The sequence below is a fragment of the Neovison vison genome, chromosome 1 (assembly GCF_020171115.1).
Source record: "Neovison vison isolate M4711 chromosome 1, ASM_NN_V1, whole genome shotgun sequence".
Lineage (NCBI taxonomy): Eukaryota > Metazoa > Chordata > Mammalia > Carnivora > Mustelidae > Neogale > Neogale vison.
In genome coordinates, this window is record NC_058091.1 from 30,763,774 (window position 1) to 30,778,173 (window position 14,400).

General features: G+C 50.8%; 1 protein-coding gene across 1 annotated transcript in view; it reads left to right on the forward strand.

Annotated features, from left to right (window-relative positions):
• Positions 1 to 14,400, forward strand: part of SIM1 (SIM bHLH transcription factor 1) — a 73,599-nt gene that overhangs the window by 4,210 nt on the left and 54,989 nt on the right. The window contains exons 3-9 of the mRNA XM_044245025.1: positions 6,858 to 6,940; positions 10,475 to 10,564; positions 11,109 to 11,217; positions 11,358 to 11,443; positions 12,158 to 12,357; positions 12,573 to 12,679; positions 13,347 to 13,494. Coding sequence (XP_044100960.1) covers positions 6,858 to 6,940; positions 10,475 to 10,564; positions 11,109 to 11,217; positions 11,358 to 11,443; positions 12,158 to 12,357; positions 12,573 to 12,679; positions 13,347 to 13,494 — 823 coding nt within the window. The remainder of the gene's footprint in view (positions 1 to 6,857; positions 6,941 to 10,474; positions 10,565 to 11,108; positions 11,218 to 11,357; positions 11,444 to 12,157; positions 12,358 to 12,572; positions 12,680 to 13,346; positions 13,495 to 14,400) is intronic.

Sequence of the window (14,400 nt, forward strand, 5' to 3'; positions counted from 1 at the left end):
TAGACAAAACTGGGTCCATTGCAGTGGGGGAAACTGGGTGCTTTCTGTGGAAGTAACCCTTTTTAGGAACGAGAAATGGAAAGAATTTGAAGATGTAGTTCATGTTTACATCTATCTTGATCCATTCCAGAACATATAGGTCTTAAATTTTGTTCTAAGGATGGAGTAAAATATAGCTATTTCACCATGGTGAGCATTCTGTCACATATAACATAGGGATTTTGCAAGGTATATAATCTAAAATAATCATAAATCTGATGACATCTCAGTTATAGGCACAACAATGACTATAAAACGCCACCGTTTTGGTTCATATTACATTTCATCTACAGTACTTATTAATATCAAAAGAGTTAAATCAACAAACAAATCTTTCCATACTTATATCTGAAAAAATAAACAAATTCTTAAAATATAGCTAACCCCCCAATAGTTCCTATCTCCCCCAGGTTCCTGTAGACTCCTTGTCTAGGGGCAAACTTCAACTTTCACTTATCTGAGTAGATAAAATTGAGCTCTTGAAAGAAAAACGAGAGATTGAGAACATAGGAACAGGATATGGGTGGCTGGAATAACTAAGAATAAAGCAATAGATCGGCGGCTTCATACTTAAAAAAAAAAACGCAGGAAAGATTACTGTGAAATCATTAAAACTGCGTATCTCCCATTGGCAGCATATTCCATTCTGAAATAACCTTGCAAAGAAAAAACTTGAGAAATGTATGTTTTTAGTGTTTCCAAAGCTAGAAAAGCAGGATAAAAAAGAGAGATGGTGTGCTTTTGTGTGCAAAATAAGACAAACTCAACGAAAAAGACATATCTATTTGTTATCCAGATATAATACAGTTTTGGCTGGGGGTGTAGTGGCTTGCTGAACAACATTTGAAAGGATCAGACATGTTTTCAAATCTACAGCCAGTGGGAATCTTGGTAACATCACACTACCAATTCATTGTAAAGATGTCTTGGGAAAATAAAAATAATCACAGAATTGAAATTAGTAACTGTGCAGGATAGGGAGTCTCTACAAAGGCTGGAAGGACAAGAATGATTAAACAAACCTCCACAGACCCTTTCTATAATATTCACCTCAAGATTGAAATCCTTAATCGCCTTATATTTTTTTGAGGCCCAGAACTGAAAGAGAAAAAGAGGCCCCATTTCCCACGTGGATGGGTGATTTAAGGCTGTTTTTCTTGCTGCTTGGGGAAATGATTGAGCATTAGGTTTCCATGTTTATTTTCTTACAGAAGTTTTTCTCATTTAAAAGCCTTTAAGCCCAGTTTACGCTCCACGCTGGTTTTCTCTGTTTAATTCCAGTTTTGATGTTGACTTAAAATGTAGAGTGCAGAACTAAACTCCATACAGAGCATTTGCAAGGCAGATTTATGTGCTAGAAATTGTAGATCAGATAAATGAAAAATATACTTTTTTTTTCTTTAAAGGGAGTGGTCACTAATAAAAACAATCACAATAACAAAACAGGGCATTATAAGCTATAGCAAGTTGCTTTTAAGCAGGGTACAATCACACACCTGAAGCTAAAATCACACTAAATTTCCAGAGGACAAATATGATTTCTAGGGGAGTTATTTTTCAAACCTGGGGGAAATCTCGGCAGCTTGGAGCTTTTGCAGACACATAAGTGGACACAATTGGAGCCCACGGATTCTGGCTGCATTTCTCTATGTCGGCCCAGGTATTTGTCAAGAGAATGAGGTTTGGAACCAACTAACACCTTATGATGTTAGCTGTCCACCCATTGCCGGTCTCTAATTCATGGAATTTTAAATTTGGCATGGGGGGAGGACAACCGTCAAGTATTTAGCAAGGGGGCTGCTACTTAGTACTAAAACACTGTTCAAGAAGTGCCGAGCAAACTTTCTGCACGGAGTCCCCATCCGGGAGGCGGTCCGGCGCGGAGTCGCTCTTGCTTGGTGGCTCGGGACAGACCGGAGACCGAGACCTCGTAGAAACCTCTGCCGCGCTCGGGTACGCAACGAAGACCGCAGCGGGGAGAAGCCTGTATGCTGCTACTCGCGGGCCAGGTTGGCGCGGTGAGGCCCAGTTCTGTCCCGGCCGCGGGGGGCCGAAGCCGAGGAGGCGCCAGCTGGAATCTCCGCACTGTCCAGACCAGGTCTCTGCCCTCCAAGGTTCGAGGACGTTCCAGCTCGCCTGCCCAAGCAGAGGCCGGGCCGGTGCGGGCGTGCGCCCTCTGTCATTCGTGCTGCCCGGGCCACTGCCCCAAGGTCGGTCTGTTGTTTAAACCCGAAGTCAAGATCCTGCCGGAGCGGACCGTAGTGCGGCGGTCGAGTCAGGCCGCAAAATGGAACACAAGCCGGACACGCCTGAACAGCGGGGCAACCCCGTCCGCCCACCCGTGCCTGCCTTTGGGGCGATGGCATTGCCCCTCCCGGCCACTTTTGAAGACCTGGAGCCCTGGGGAGACACCACTTGACGTTTTTCAGTGTCACGCAGGCACTGTTGTCAAGCCCGAGTGCATTTTCGTCCCACAGTTTACTGAAACCCTTTAGCTCCTGTTCTCTTCGCTGCAGCCTATGACACCGAAGGCCAGCTTTGCTGGCCTGCTCCATCCCAACTTGGAAGCCCTAGCTCCAAGGCCAGAGCTCAGCAAGGGTGCAGAGACAATCAATGCTGTGACCGTCAGTCTCCACCCCAGATTTATAACTAACATTAGTGGATTCCCCGGGCGCGGCCAGGGGTCTCAGAGGCGCGCATGGGAGAGCACGGCACTCACTGCCATTGCGGATTGCAGAACACACAGGGGAGTTCGGGACACACACGGTAGGGTCCAGGCTGCTGCTCGGGACAAAGCCCCGGCCTGGCGCTGCTATCCTCTCGCTTAGGAGGTCGGCCACACCCCCCAGGTGGCCGGAGGGGGCCTCAAGCGGGGAGGGTCACCGAGCCGGAGGCTTGAGGGTGGGTATACCTAGACACAGGAAGCAACCTTCTATCCAGTGACCACTCCTGGCGGTCTAAGGGCTTGTCTAAAGGCCCCCCATCTCCATCCCTCTCTTCCTCAGTGAGCACAGCTTCTGAGGCCACAGAAGACCTAACAGGAGGACGGATAAGTTGCTGGACAGCGGTGGTGGAAGGAGCGCAGGTGGCTGAGACAAGTCCCTCCGGGACCCTATGTTAGGAGCAGAGTCTGGAAGGGCTTTTCCCACTTCAGTCACCAAGTTGTGGTCAGATCCTGGGACAGCTCTTCCCGTCCCTTTCCAATTCCTTTATTGCCTAAAAGGTATATCGGGATCTGCAGTCAGATGAAGCTTTCTGGGAACTACTATAAGGAGGACACATTTCTACTGAGATATAGTTTATTTATTAAAGAAAAGGGGGAAAGAACAGTAGACCAAGCTCTTCTCTTCCTCCTCTTCCTGTCTGAGTGAAGGAGGCAGTGATGCCAGGTCTGTAATCTATATTTTGTCAAGGGCATGAAATTCATTCCGAAGGAAAAGCTCGATCAATTTATTTTTGCTGCTTGTAATAACACAGCTGGATGATGCTTTGAGCTCACGCTAGACTGGGGCTCATCATTCATTCGCCAAGAACGGGCCTAAATTGTGCCTGTGGGATTAGGTCAATTTTAGTGGATCTACTTCGCCTCATTTGGTTACTAATTGGTTTCTTGTTTTATAAATCGAAATCTCATTTTCAGGAAATTACAAAACCCGTGCAGTCAGTCCATTGAGGTAATCCTTGGGTCAGGGGGTATTTAAATGGAAATGCCTCAACCGAGCACTGAGGGTAAGAGTGAAACTTCGCCCGGGGTTTTCACATGAAATGTGAGCTAGCCCTTTAGATCCATAATAGATACATCCCTTCTAATACTACTTATGTAAATATGATAAACCAGACTTTAAGGAAAGAGCGGGGAGGAGAGAAGCAAAATTTATCTGCTAAGGTTAATGTGGCATATCTTGGAAATCTTCCAAAATAGATTATGTTTTCCTTTGTCTTCGGCCACTTTAGCTGGGGAAAATCCTTTTGTCTAAAACCCGATTTAGTTATCGCCTCCCTCGCGGAGCTCCTTTTCTCCTTTGCAAAACCCCGTTCCCTCGGCCTCACCGAATTACAAGAGAATCTTTAGATCTTGTTCCCACTGTAATCCTGCCGCAAAGGGAGCTGGTTTCCTCCTCATTTTAAACAGACAATCAAAGGATTTGTGAATTTTCTGCGGTAGGTCAAGTGCAGAAACGAAATCTCAGCTTACCCCCCTCGCCAACTGAAATTGGGTGCGGGAGCGCGTCACCGCGGGCAGGAGGTGAGGGGGTCCGGGGAGAGGGGTCCCTGGCCCACCGCAGGATTTTCGGGAGGCCCAACCCTTGACCCGGGGCTTCCGAAGGTGTTCTCGGAGGGCTGAAGGGCGAGCTCAGCCCTAGGATTAGGTCAGGAAAGCCTGGCAGGTAGAGGAAGGCAGCCAGTGCCTTATAAAACATTAACCCAGACAAAACCGTGTGGCGGCGATTTCAACCGCAAACATAGAGGAGGCAATGCTCCGTGAAAGCAAAAGGTTCCCTAAAAGGTGTGGGGGTAGGGGCAGGGGAGGGCGAGGGAGGCCCCTGTTAACCTGCACCAGGCGGGCTGTTTAGTAACCTGCGGGGAAGTCTTATTTTCCCCTCGTAGGCGCATACTAATGAGGCCGCAACCCGAGACAACAAACAGCAGAGGCAGGCGCTGGCGTTCGGAACCAGTACTTAACCCCGAGCCCAGCTCGGGGATTTTCAAATGATTCGGGTCGGGAGGCCGTTCCTGGGCTGTTTCCAGCCGACTTGGGAGAACTTCACCATTTTAGAATAAAGACGTTTGCTGGCCCCAAGCGCAGGCTTCGCACCCTTCCGGAAGACCAGATTCCAGACGCGAGGAGGCCTCTGCCTGTTCCCAGAGCGCGGGGAGCGCCCCGGCCCTTCGCCCCCGCGCAGCCTGGCGCTTCCAGGCCTCGGGCGGGCCCGGGCGCCCACCGGCCAGCGCCACCCGCGTCCCCGGCTCTCCCAGCAAGTTCTTTTCCCTTTTCCCCAGTTTGGCCTCCTCAACCAACAACACCCATCTCCCTTTCCGTCACTTGTGTGTGTGTGTGTGTGTGTGTGTGTGTGTGTGTGTGTGTGAGCAACGATGAGAAAAATGAACGCGTCGTGCCGGAAACCAGGCTGGATAGCTTGGCCGAGACCCAAGCAGCGAAGGGAAGGTGACACGGCGGAGGGGTGGGTACAGGTGGCTGTGGCGGAGGCTCTCCTAAACAGTCCAGGAGGACCAAAGCATCTGGGCCGTGGTGTCACTCCTGGGAGGGAAACTGGGGCGGGCTAAAGAGGCAGGAGGGATTGACGAGAGGCGAGGGAGGGAGAGGAGTCCGGCGGCGGGCGGGGAGCATCAGTGTTTGCAGAGCGGTGGGGAAATCGTTAGATTTATTTAGATGTGCAAACACCCAGAAAGACCCGATTCGAGCTTAAGGGGCGCTCCTGGTTACTCGTTACCAGGGTTTTGATCGCTTGCTTAGGAAGCAGCTCCTGGCCAACACATTTTAAGAGTCCAACTCCATGTTTTATTCCGAAAGATCCGCCCTCACCCCCATATTACAATGCGAGTGTGTCTGTCACTGTGTACTTCATGGTGATTTGTACTTTAATGCAGCAAATCAGTATATCACCCCTCTTTTTGTCATGTTAAACCTTGTTTATTGGTGGAAGAATAAAAGAGTTTAACTACCTAGTAAAATTAATTTCAGCAGCAACACTGTTAAAAAAAAATATTACCTGTAAGTAGTTACAGGTAGTATAACCTCTGTCTCAAGTTTCCTCTGCCTTATTTTTTTTTTCATTTTCTTTCTGCAAACAGGTACTATAGAAGATTCCGTATTAATATTTTTTAAAACATCAGCCATGGGTATGCAGAGAATTGTATTTTTTTAGGCATCATCGGAGAAATGATTTCTGGCAAAGCCTGGAAAGATCTTAACGTGGTAGCATCCAGGAGAGAAAGGGGCTGTCTTTGTTAATAGATGGTGCCTGGGAAGTAGAGAAACTGAATGATTGTCTATATCCAATAGGGAACAGAAAACATTGCTTAAGACGGTATAAGCACTTGAAAGCAACTTCAAAAAAAGGGTATACTTTTTTTTTTTTTTTTTTTGAAAGGCAAGGTTAGGATGTGTAAATTGAGGGCTGGCGCAGAGTGGGGAGAAGGGGAAGCAGAGGAAGAAGGATTGTTCAAGGATGTTGGTGCTGGGAACCATGCGCAAGCAAACGGATTTCTACGGAGGGAATCAAAGTAAGGGGGCTAGGGGAGGAAAATGGCTGGAGAGCCTGGCAGCCAATGAGAAAGCCCACCAAGGACCAGCTGGACCCTGCTCTAAGCCTCAGGTATTCGCTCCTGGCACTTGCTGGATGTGCGGACACACTGGGCCTCCTGATAAGGAAGATGATGACACTTTGGGAGAGAAACAGTGTCCCTCACCCCTCTAACCACACTAGTGAACCTATGCAAAAGTTAACCGCGGGGGTTCGGTGTCCGCCCCTTCTGGACACAGGCGGTCCTCAAATTCAGCCACTTGGGGTACTGCCAGGAGGGGCTCTCAGCCAGGGCCCTGCCCTCCCGGAGAAACCCGCGCGGGTCCGGGAGGGGGAGTCTGACCTCTACGCAGTCCTTTATAAGTCGAGAGGGCGGGGCCGAAATTTACCCGCTTGCGTCCTAGGCTGTCCCGGCGCGGTCGATCTCCGAGGATATCGGGTCGTGTGTGCGAACTTGGTGGGGGGGGGGTGTGACAATAACGGAGAGATTAGACTCAAATTGCTAGGCAGGTCGGAGTCCCATCGCTAAAGGTTGTCTCTTTGTCTTTACAGGACTCGGCGAGGCGTGGGGCCACTCGAGTCGCACCAGCCCTTTGGACAACGTGGGCAGAGAACTGGGCTCCCATTTGCTCCAGGTAGTGGCGCGTCCGCACACAGGCTTTGAGGGCTCAGGTGCCTGGCCCCGCACCGGGCTTCTTGATCTTTAGGGAAATGGGATGGGTCCCAGACGTGGCCTTCTTGCAGTCCCTACAGATCCTTCCAAAATTAAAACGTTGAGCTCTTAACCTCATTGGGTGAGGATGACACCTCTCCAGGCAGAGAGGGAGGCAAGGTGACAATGAGCACGCTAGGTTTAGAAGGGAGTCCCTCAAGGTCCCAAACCAGGATGGCTGAACCGAGGAAGGTGGCCATTTGACACCATTCCGCCGAAAGAACCGAGCACGCTGGGCCAAGCTGCAAAACCACCAGAAATGAAGGATTTACACAGGAATAACGGGAATCTGGTAGAAACACCCATCAGTGCTTTCAGTCCACACATTCCAGATCCAGCTGCGTCTGCAACTCTTTCGTCTCCTCCCTGTAGCTTGCGGGCTCCCTCCTCTCTCCCCGTGAGATCTCACCCCAGGCCAGCCCAGCCCTCATACAGACCCTAGCCTACACACTACAGCTCCCCAGGTAATGAGTTTACCCAATGTGGAGGCGCCCATTACAGCGTTGTTTGCAGTGTACACCGTTTTAAATTGCCCGTTGCCCGTTTAAGTCGCATAGCAAATATTTAAAATAGCAAAACTCCCTGTGGCATTTTTAGGCTTGACACTTGTCTCCCATCCTCTACCCCCTTATCATTATCCAGGTCCACCGCCAGCTCCTCATGTGGGAGCCTCAGACCCAAATAGCACGGTGAGACTCTGAGCGGCTTCTTCCCCCTGGGCCAGGCAGGACCAGCATCTCATGTCTTCCCCTGTCCCGCTGCTGCTACTTTGTCCCCCCCACCCCCAATCCTGGAGACAAAAGAGATTCTAGTGCTACAGAGCACAGAAAGGCCAGTGTAAGCATTCCCTCACAGGCCTGGCCTGTGGCCTCCAAACCTCTGAATTAAATAGAAAGGCATTGTCAGTCTCCTTTCTCAGAGACACCTTCCTCAGTTGTTGCTCAACAACACACTCCCGCCGTCTTTCCATGCTCCCCTCTAATGTCTCTCATCAAAATAAAGGAGAGAACAAAACCCAAACAATCTTCCACTCCTTCCAGTTCTTGCCCAGTCTTTTCCCTCTCCATCCCACACTACTTTTTTTTTCCCAATTTATTTATTTTCAGAAAAACAGTATTCATTATTTTTTCACCACACCCAGTGCTCCATGCAAGCTGTGCCCTCTATAATACCATCCCACACTACTTTTAGAAGAACTTAATTATTCTCTCAGTTTCCTCACTCACCTTGCTCCCCTCACTTCCACACCCCTGCGGTCTGGCATCTCTCCTAACTGTTGTGCTCTGTCAGGCTCTATCACCTTTTGATATCAGCATAAGGATGCTCATCTCTTATCCTGTCTGACTTTGTTTATTACACAAATATAGGAGGGCCAAGTATGTGCCAGACAGAAAGTCCTGCCCACATGGAGTTTACATTCCAAGGCCAGCAGCCTTGCCAACCCAGACAGGGACATGACGTAGTATAACAGGTGCTGTGGAGAAAAGTAAGAAGGGGGAGGGAAGGGCTGTGTTTGAGTAGTACCACTTAAAATGGGGACATTGCAGAGGACCTCACTGAAAAGAGAACCTCTGGGGAAATCCCTGACAGAGGCGACACTGCTTACTCAACATTCACTCTCTCCCTTGGCTTCTAAAGCAGCACAATTTCCTAGATTCTTCTCCCTCTCTACTTGCTCCTCTGGTTTCCCCACTGCTATCTGGCTACAAATGCTGGCATTTCTCCAAAGTTCCACCTCTGTTTCTCCTCTCACAGATTCAAGGCCTCAGGGTAATCTCAGCCAACATCATCACCTCAACTTCTTTCCCACATTTGCATGACTCCAGCTGGTTTTCAGTCTATACACCCTTCTGGAGCTCCAGAGCTTTCTCTCTTACTGCCAACTGGATATCTGCATAAACCTGAAGTTTAGCATCTCCAAGACAAGGATTCACTACTTCCCTCCTCCAGTCTTCCACTCATAGAAAAACTCACCATGCTTCCCTAAATTTTCAATCTGGGCTTATGGTGTTATCCTCTATTCAATGACCTTGAAGTCACTCTAAGCTTCTCTTTCTGCCATTATAAATTCCACAACTAGAACCTTCTTTGACGTAAACACTCCCTCTTCCCCATCTGCCTGTGACCACCCAATTTTAGGGTCAACCACCTCTGAACTTTTCATCCCCACTTTTTCCTCCTATAGATCACTGTCCACATTCTGCCATTAAAAAACAAAACAAAATGAAATATAGACACTTGCGTGTGCACGCACACACCCCTAAGCATGCTATTTTCCTCCTTACCTGCTTAGAAACTGCTGGAAACCTGATGCCTACAGGAACATCTCTGAATTCCTCTGATTGATATCTCAAACTCTCCGAAAACCCAGCACTGGTGTACTTTCTTAGCCCATCTCTGGCACACCAAGTCCCTCACGCCTGAGTACATCAGATACTCTCTCCTGCTCCCCAATCCCTGCCAAGTCATTCCTTCTACCTAGGATACCCTTCCTCTCATCTCCAGTTCAAACGTCCACTTCAAGGTTCTGTCAGAGTTCCTCTGAGGCCCTCTGATTCTCCCCCAGGCCTCTGGCCACTCAGCCTCTCGGCCCCTACAGTCCTGTCTCTTTAGCTGTGCTGTCATCATGTCTGTCTTTAGCGGGTCACTGCTGCTGGACTTCCAGCAACTTGAGAGCAGAATCTGATGCATTCTTATGTCCCCACTGCCCGGACTAAAGCCTCATTCACAGAGATAGGGGGATAGGGAAAGTCTAGGATAGGAGTTTCTTTCACGGAAAGTCTGTCAGTTTGATGCATCAATATAAACACACACATATGTGAACACTATACCACTACTCTTACAGACTTGCTGCCTGGAAAGCCTCTCATTTCCTAAACCCCCTTTCCCAGATTCTTTCTGGAGCTACTAGGCAGCTGCCTTCTTTCTGTCTACAAACTTTTCAGACTACCAGCCCTTCCATATGGCTCAGTGCCCATTTCCCAAGCCCTGCTGGTACTCTTTCCATTATAGGATGCTGCCATTATGGAGTCCTCCAAGACTGACACAGGAAACCTTTCATTCTTTCAGTGATCATCCAAGAACATCCCCAAGAACCTACCCACCTCTTAATGTAGGCTGTGGTCCCTGTCCCCTGTGTGTGTGTGTGTGTGTGTGTGTGTGTGTGATAGATATCCATTATATCCATATAGATATAGATATCCATTTTGGTGGATCCTGAGTCTTGGAGGGCAGTAGTCTTGCCAGCTACTTCCTCCGGGCGTCTCCCAGTGAGTCACATATCCCAGATGCTTACATATTTGGATGAACAAGAGAGGGACTCCTGCGGGAGGTATTCTATGCCCTATGTCCTACCAGCTTCTCTACCCTCTCTGTCCACTCTTCTGGCTGAACATCTCTCGTGTTCAGCCCCATGGCCCAGGGGGCTGTCTATTCAACTCTGTTTCTATCTCCCTAGACCCTGGATGGCTTCATCTTTGTGGTGGCCCCAGATGGGAAGATCATGTACATCTCAGAGACAGCCTCAGTCCACCTGGGTCTTTCTCAGGTAGGTGAGTGGTCCACACCTCCAGCCTTCCATGTTTACACTGAGAGCTGGAGACCCACAGGAAGGGTCCGGGTGCGTTCCCAAAGCTCTTATATGTGCATTTCTGGGACTGGAAACATCTCAGCTGGCAGGTCTGCATCTCCCTTTTCCTCTACTTCCCTATTCTCACCCCTTATTCTGCTACCTTTTAGAGTCCCTACCATAAATCAAACACCATGGGTGGCGGTTGCTTACTAAAGTCTAAAAATGTCTTATAAAGTCTAAAGATGTGTTCACCTGAACATTGCCAGAGAACTACTACTGCTAGTTCTACTATTACTGTAATTACTATTATATTATTATTATTATTTCCTTTCATAGATGAGGAAGCTGAGGCTTAGATAGACTGCAATAGGTAGCCAACCACACAACTGGGTTAAAACTCAGGGCTGACCCTGAAGCTTTCGCTCCTGTCCTCACAGCCCTGTAGACACCCTGGTCCAATCTTCTAGCCCTGCCTCGGCATTTCTCCACCTCGGAGAAGCTGATACCCCCCTCTTTACAGGTAGAGCTGACTGGGAACAGCATTTACGAATACATCCACCCCGCGGACCACGACGAGATGACCGCGGTGCTCACGGCCCATCAGCCCTACCACTCACACTTCGTCCAGGGTAAGCAGCGCGAGCCCCTGACACTTGGCTTGTGGCTTTTCCCCCCTTAGGCAAGGCAAGGGCGGGGGCAGGGACTGGGTCGCGGCGGCACCCGTCTCCCTGGCTCACGGCCTGCCCCTCCCTCCGCTCCTCTCTCCCAGAGTATGAGATCGAGCGCTCCTTCTTCCTGAGGATGAAGTGCGTCTTGGCCAAGAGGAACGCGGGCCTCACGTGCGGTGGCTACAAAGTGCGTGGCTGAGAGGGACGGCCCGACCCGCGTGTAGGGAAAAAGGGCAGGACAAGAGGAGCTTGCGGCGTGGGAGGGACATTGCTGCGTCCCCGACTGCCCCGACGGCATCCCCCCCACCCTGCACGCGTCGCAGCGCTGCCTGCCCGGGAGCACCTCTAGAGTTGTTGTCATTTGTGAACACTTGGGGGCTACTAAGTTTTAAGACTTAGTTTCACTGTGTCCGGTTAAGGTCGGGCCGCTGGGACTCTTAATCTGGGGCTTATAATGGGCTTTAGGGGTCTGCAAAGCGTCTGAAATGGTGGGTCATTTTTGCGGATTCTAGAGTTTACGCACAGCGTCAGATTCCGACCCCAGGGGGTTACGAACCAGAGCTTTAGCCCGATTCCATGGTTCTCCGGTTCAGTGAGATGAAGCACGATTAGAATGCAGGTACCAGAGCCCCACTATCCGCTTTTGAGGAGTTGGGGTCGGCAGGTGGTGCCAGGCCTCTGCATTTTTACACGCTCTCAGGTGGATTCTGTGTGGCGGGACAGTCATTTCCTTGAGACGCTGGAGCTCCAATAACTTTGGACCTCTCAGTGCGGGGGCGAGGCCCACCCGGCCTTTGTGGCCCCCGGGAGTCGCCAAGTATTTCAATCCCTTACCCACCTTTTTGGAGACCTTTCCGGGTTGGGGCTGAGTCTCTCCCCCACCTTTCACCCTCCACTGCAGGTCATTCACTGCAGCGGCTACCTGAAGATCCGCCAGTACAGCCTGGACATGTCCCCCTTCGATGGCTGCTACCAGAACGTGGGCCTGGTGGCCGTGGGCCACTCGCTGCCTCCCAGCGCCGTCACGGAGATCAAGCTGCACAGCAATATGTTCATGTTCCGCGCCAGCCTGGACATGAAGCTCATCTTCCTGGACTCCAGGTGGGGGGCCGAGGCGGGAAAGGATCACGCTAGCGGGAGAGGGGTCTTGCTCAGTGACTGAGAGCTCTTCCTCGACCTTCTGAGCCCGTCATTTTGCAGACGGGGCGACTCACGCGGCCCTGCGGAGGGGGGCGGGCGCCCAGGTCTGAGATGGCTGTCCGGGGCGGGGGGCATCCCGGCGCTCTGAGCTCATCCGCCAGGATTGCTCTCGGCAGAGTGGCGGAGCTGACGGGGTACGAACCTCAGGACCTAATCGAGAAGACTCTGTACCACCACGTGCACGGCTGCGACACCTTCCACCTGCGCTGCGCCCATCACCTGCGTAAGGCACCGCTGTTGGCCGCACGGGTCTAAGCCCCGCGCGTCGCGGGGAGGGGAGAGGGCGTGATTTAAGTCCGCAGTGAGCGGAAGGGTGGGAGCCCTGCTCGCCGGGTGGTGGTGCGAGGCCCTTGCCAGGGAGCGGCTGCTCCAAAGCTGACACCAACCTTGTTTCTCTCATGTCCGCGGGAAGAGTTTCCGAGTTTCTGGGTAAATTTCCCCCTGGAGGGGTTTTATGCTTCCCCTCCTGCCCGCTGCAAACCTCACTGAAGACAGGAATAAAAACTGAAGCTAGGCCACTTGACTCACGTGCACCGACCTGCTTCGGCTTTTGATAGAGCTTTGCTTTAAACTTAATCTCGAGGAACAGGGACCCTGAGCCTCGGAGTTCAGCTGCCCAGACCCCACCTTCCTTCGTTAGGAAGCTGAAAGAGGAAATCCCCCAATTTTAAGCGTCCCCCACCCCTTTGCCAATCGCTAGGGACTGGAGGACGTGATGCAAAGTAACAGAACAATCTATTCTTTGGGAATGTAGGGGCTGTCTCTCCCTCCTGCCTGGGCACGATTAGGGCCCATAGGGACCCGCACTCCCACCGCCAGGGGTTGGTTGCATTTGGGCCGGATTAGCAGCTGATTCTTCACTCCCAGCAGCCTTTTGTCTCTCCCATCAGTGCTCGTGAAGGGGCAGGTGACCACCAAGTACTACAGGTTCCTGGCGAAGCACGGGGGCTGGGTATGGGTGCAGAGCTATGCGACCATCGTCCACAACAGCCGCTCCTCCAGGCCACACTGTATCGTCAGCGTCAACTATGTCCTCACGTGAGTGCAAGTCTGGAACACTTCGCCCACTCCAGGCAACCCTGGTCTCCAAGAGGGTGGTGGGCACTGCGGGTTAGAGGAGACTGAGGTCCACTGGGGCGCAGGCAGGTTCTGACCCCACGGCAGGCTGTGCTGGGAGGTGGCAGCTTGAGCACGTTTATCTTTACAAAGTTATATTCCAGGGAAAGATTTAGGAGTTTTTCCATCTACAGCCTATATTTGCTTCCCGCTCCCTCTCTCTCTTTTAACCTTTTAAGCGAACTCTGCATTAAATAAAACTTAATGCGGCAGAAAGAAAAAAGAGGGAGAGAGAGAGGAAAGGGTCCGACGTACGGAGCCATTTATGGTTAACAAACAGGACATCTGTTTCACTTTTTCAAATCTGGGTTTGAAGTTCTTAATTTTAACCAGAGACTCCAAAGTTAAGAGTTCTGAGAGAATGATTCTTCCGTTGAACCGCAATGGGGGTTTAAGTGACCAGGCGGGTGTGAATTTAACCTCCAGAAAGCAAAGGGACCCAGGCTAATGCCACGAGTCTTGGCGGGTGCCCAGGCCCCACGCGTTCTGGGACCCCCTCACGAGGTGAGGAGCTGGCCTCGGGCTGCCAGCAACGGGCACAGTTGACTGGGCTGGACGGCCTTGATGGCGGCAATGGAACCTTATTCTTTCTAGAAACAATAATCATTTCTGGTCCGCGGTGTGGCCCGGCAGCCTGATCACGTGGCCTGGTGTGTGGCTGGTGAAGAAAGCGCCTTCTGTATAATGTTTGTGAAGTTGAATTGCTCAGGTTTGAAGCCTTTATGAAGAGCCCTTTTGTGTGCACAGTTTCTGGGTTTTTTTGGGTAGTCACTGAAATTCTTGTGATTTTAGGGGACCTCAGGAGTTATGTACTTTGGAAGCATTGAC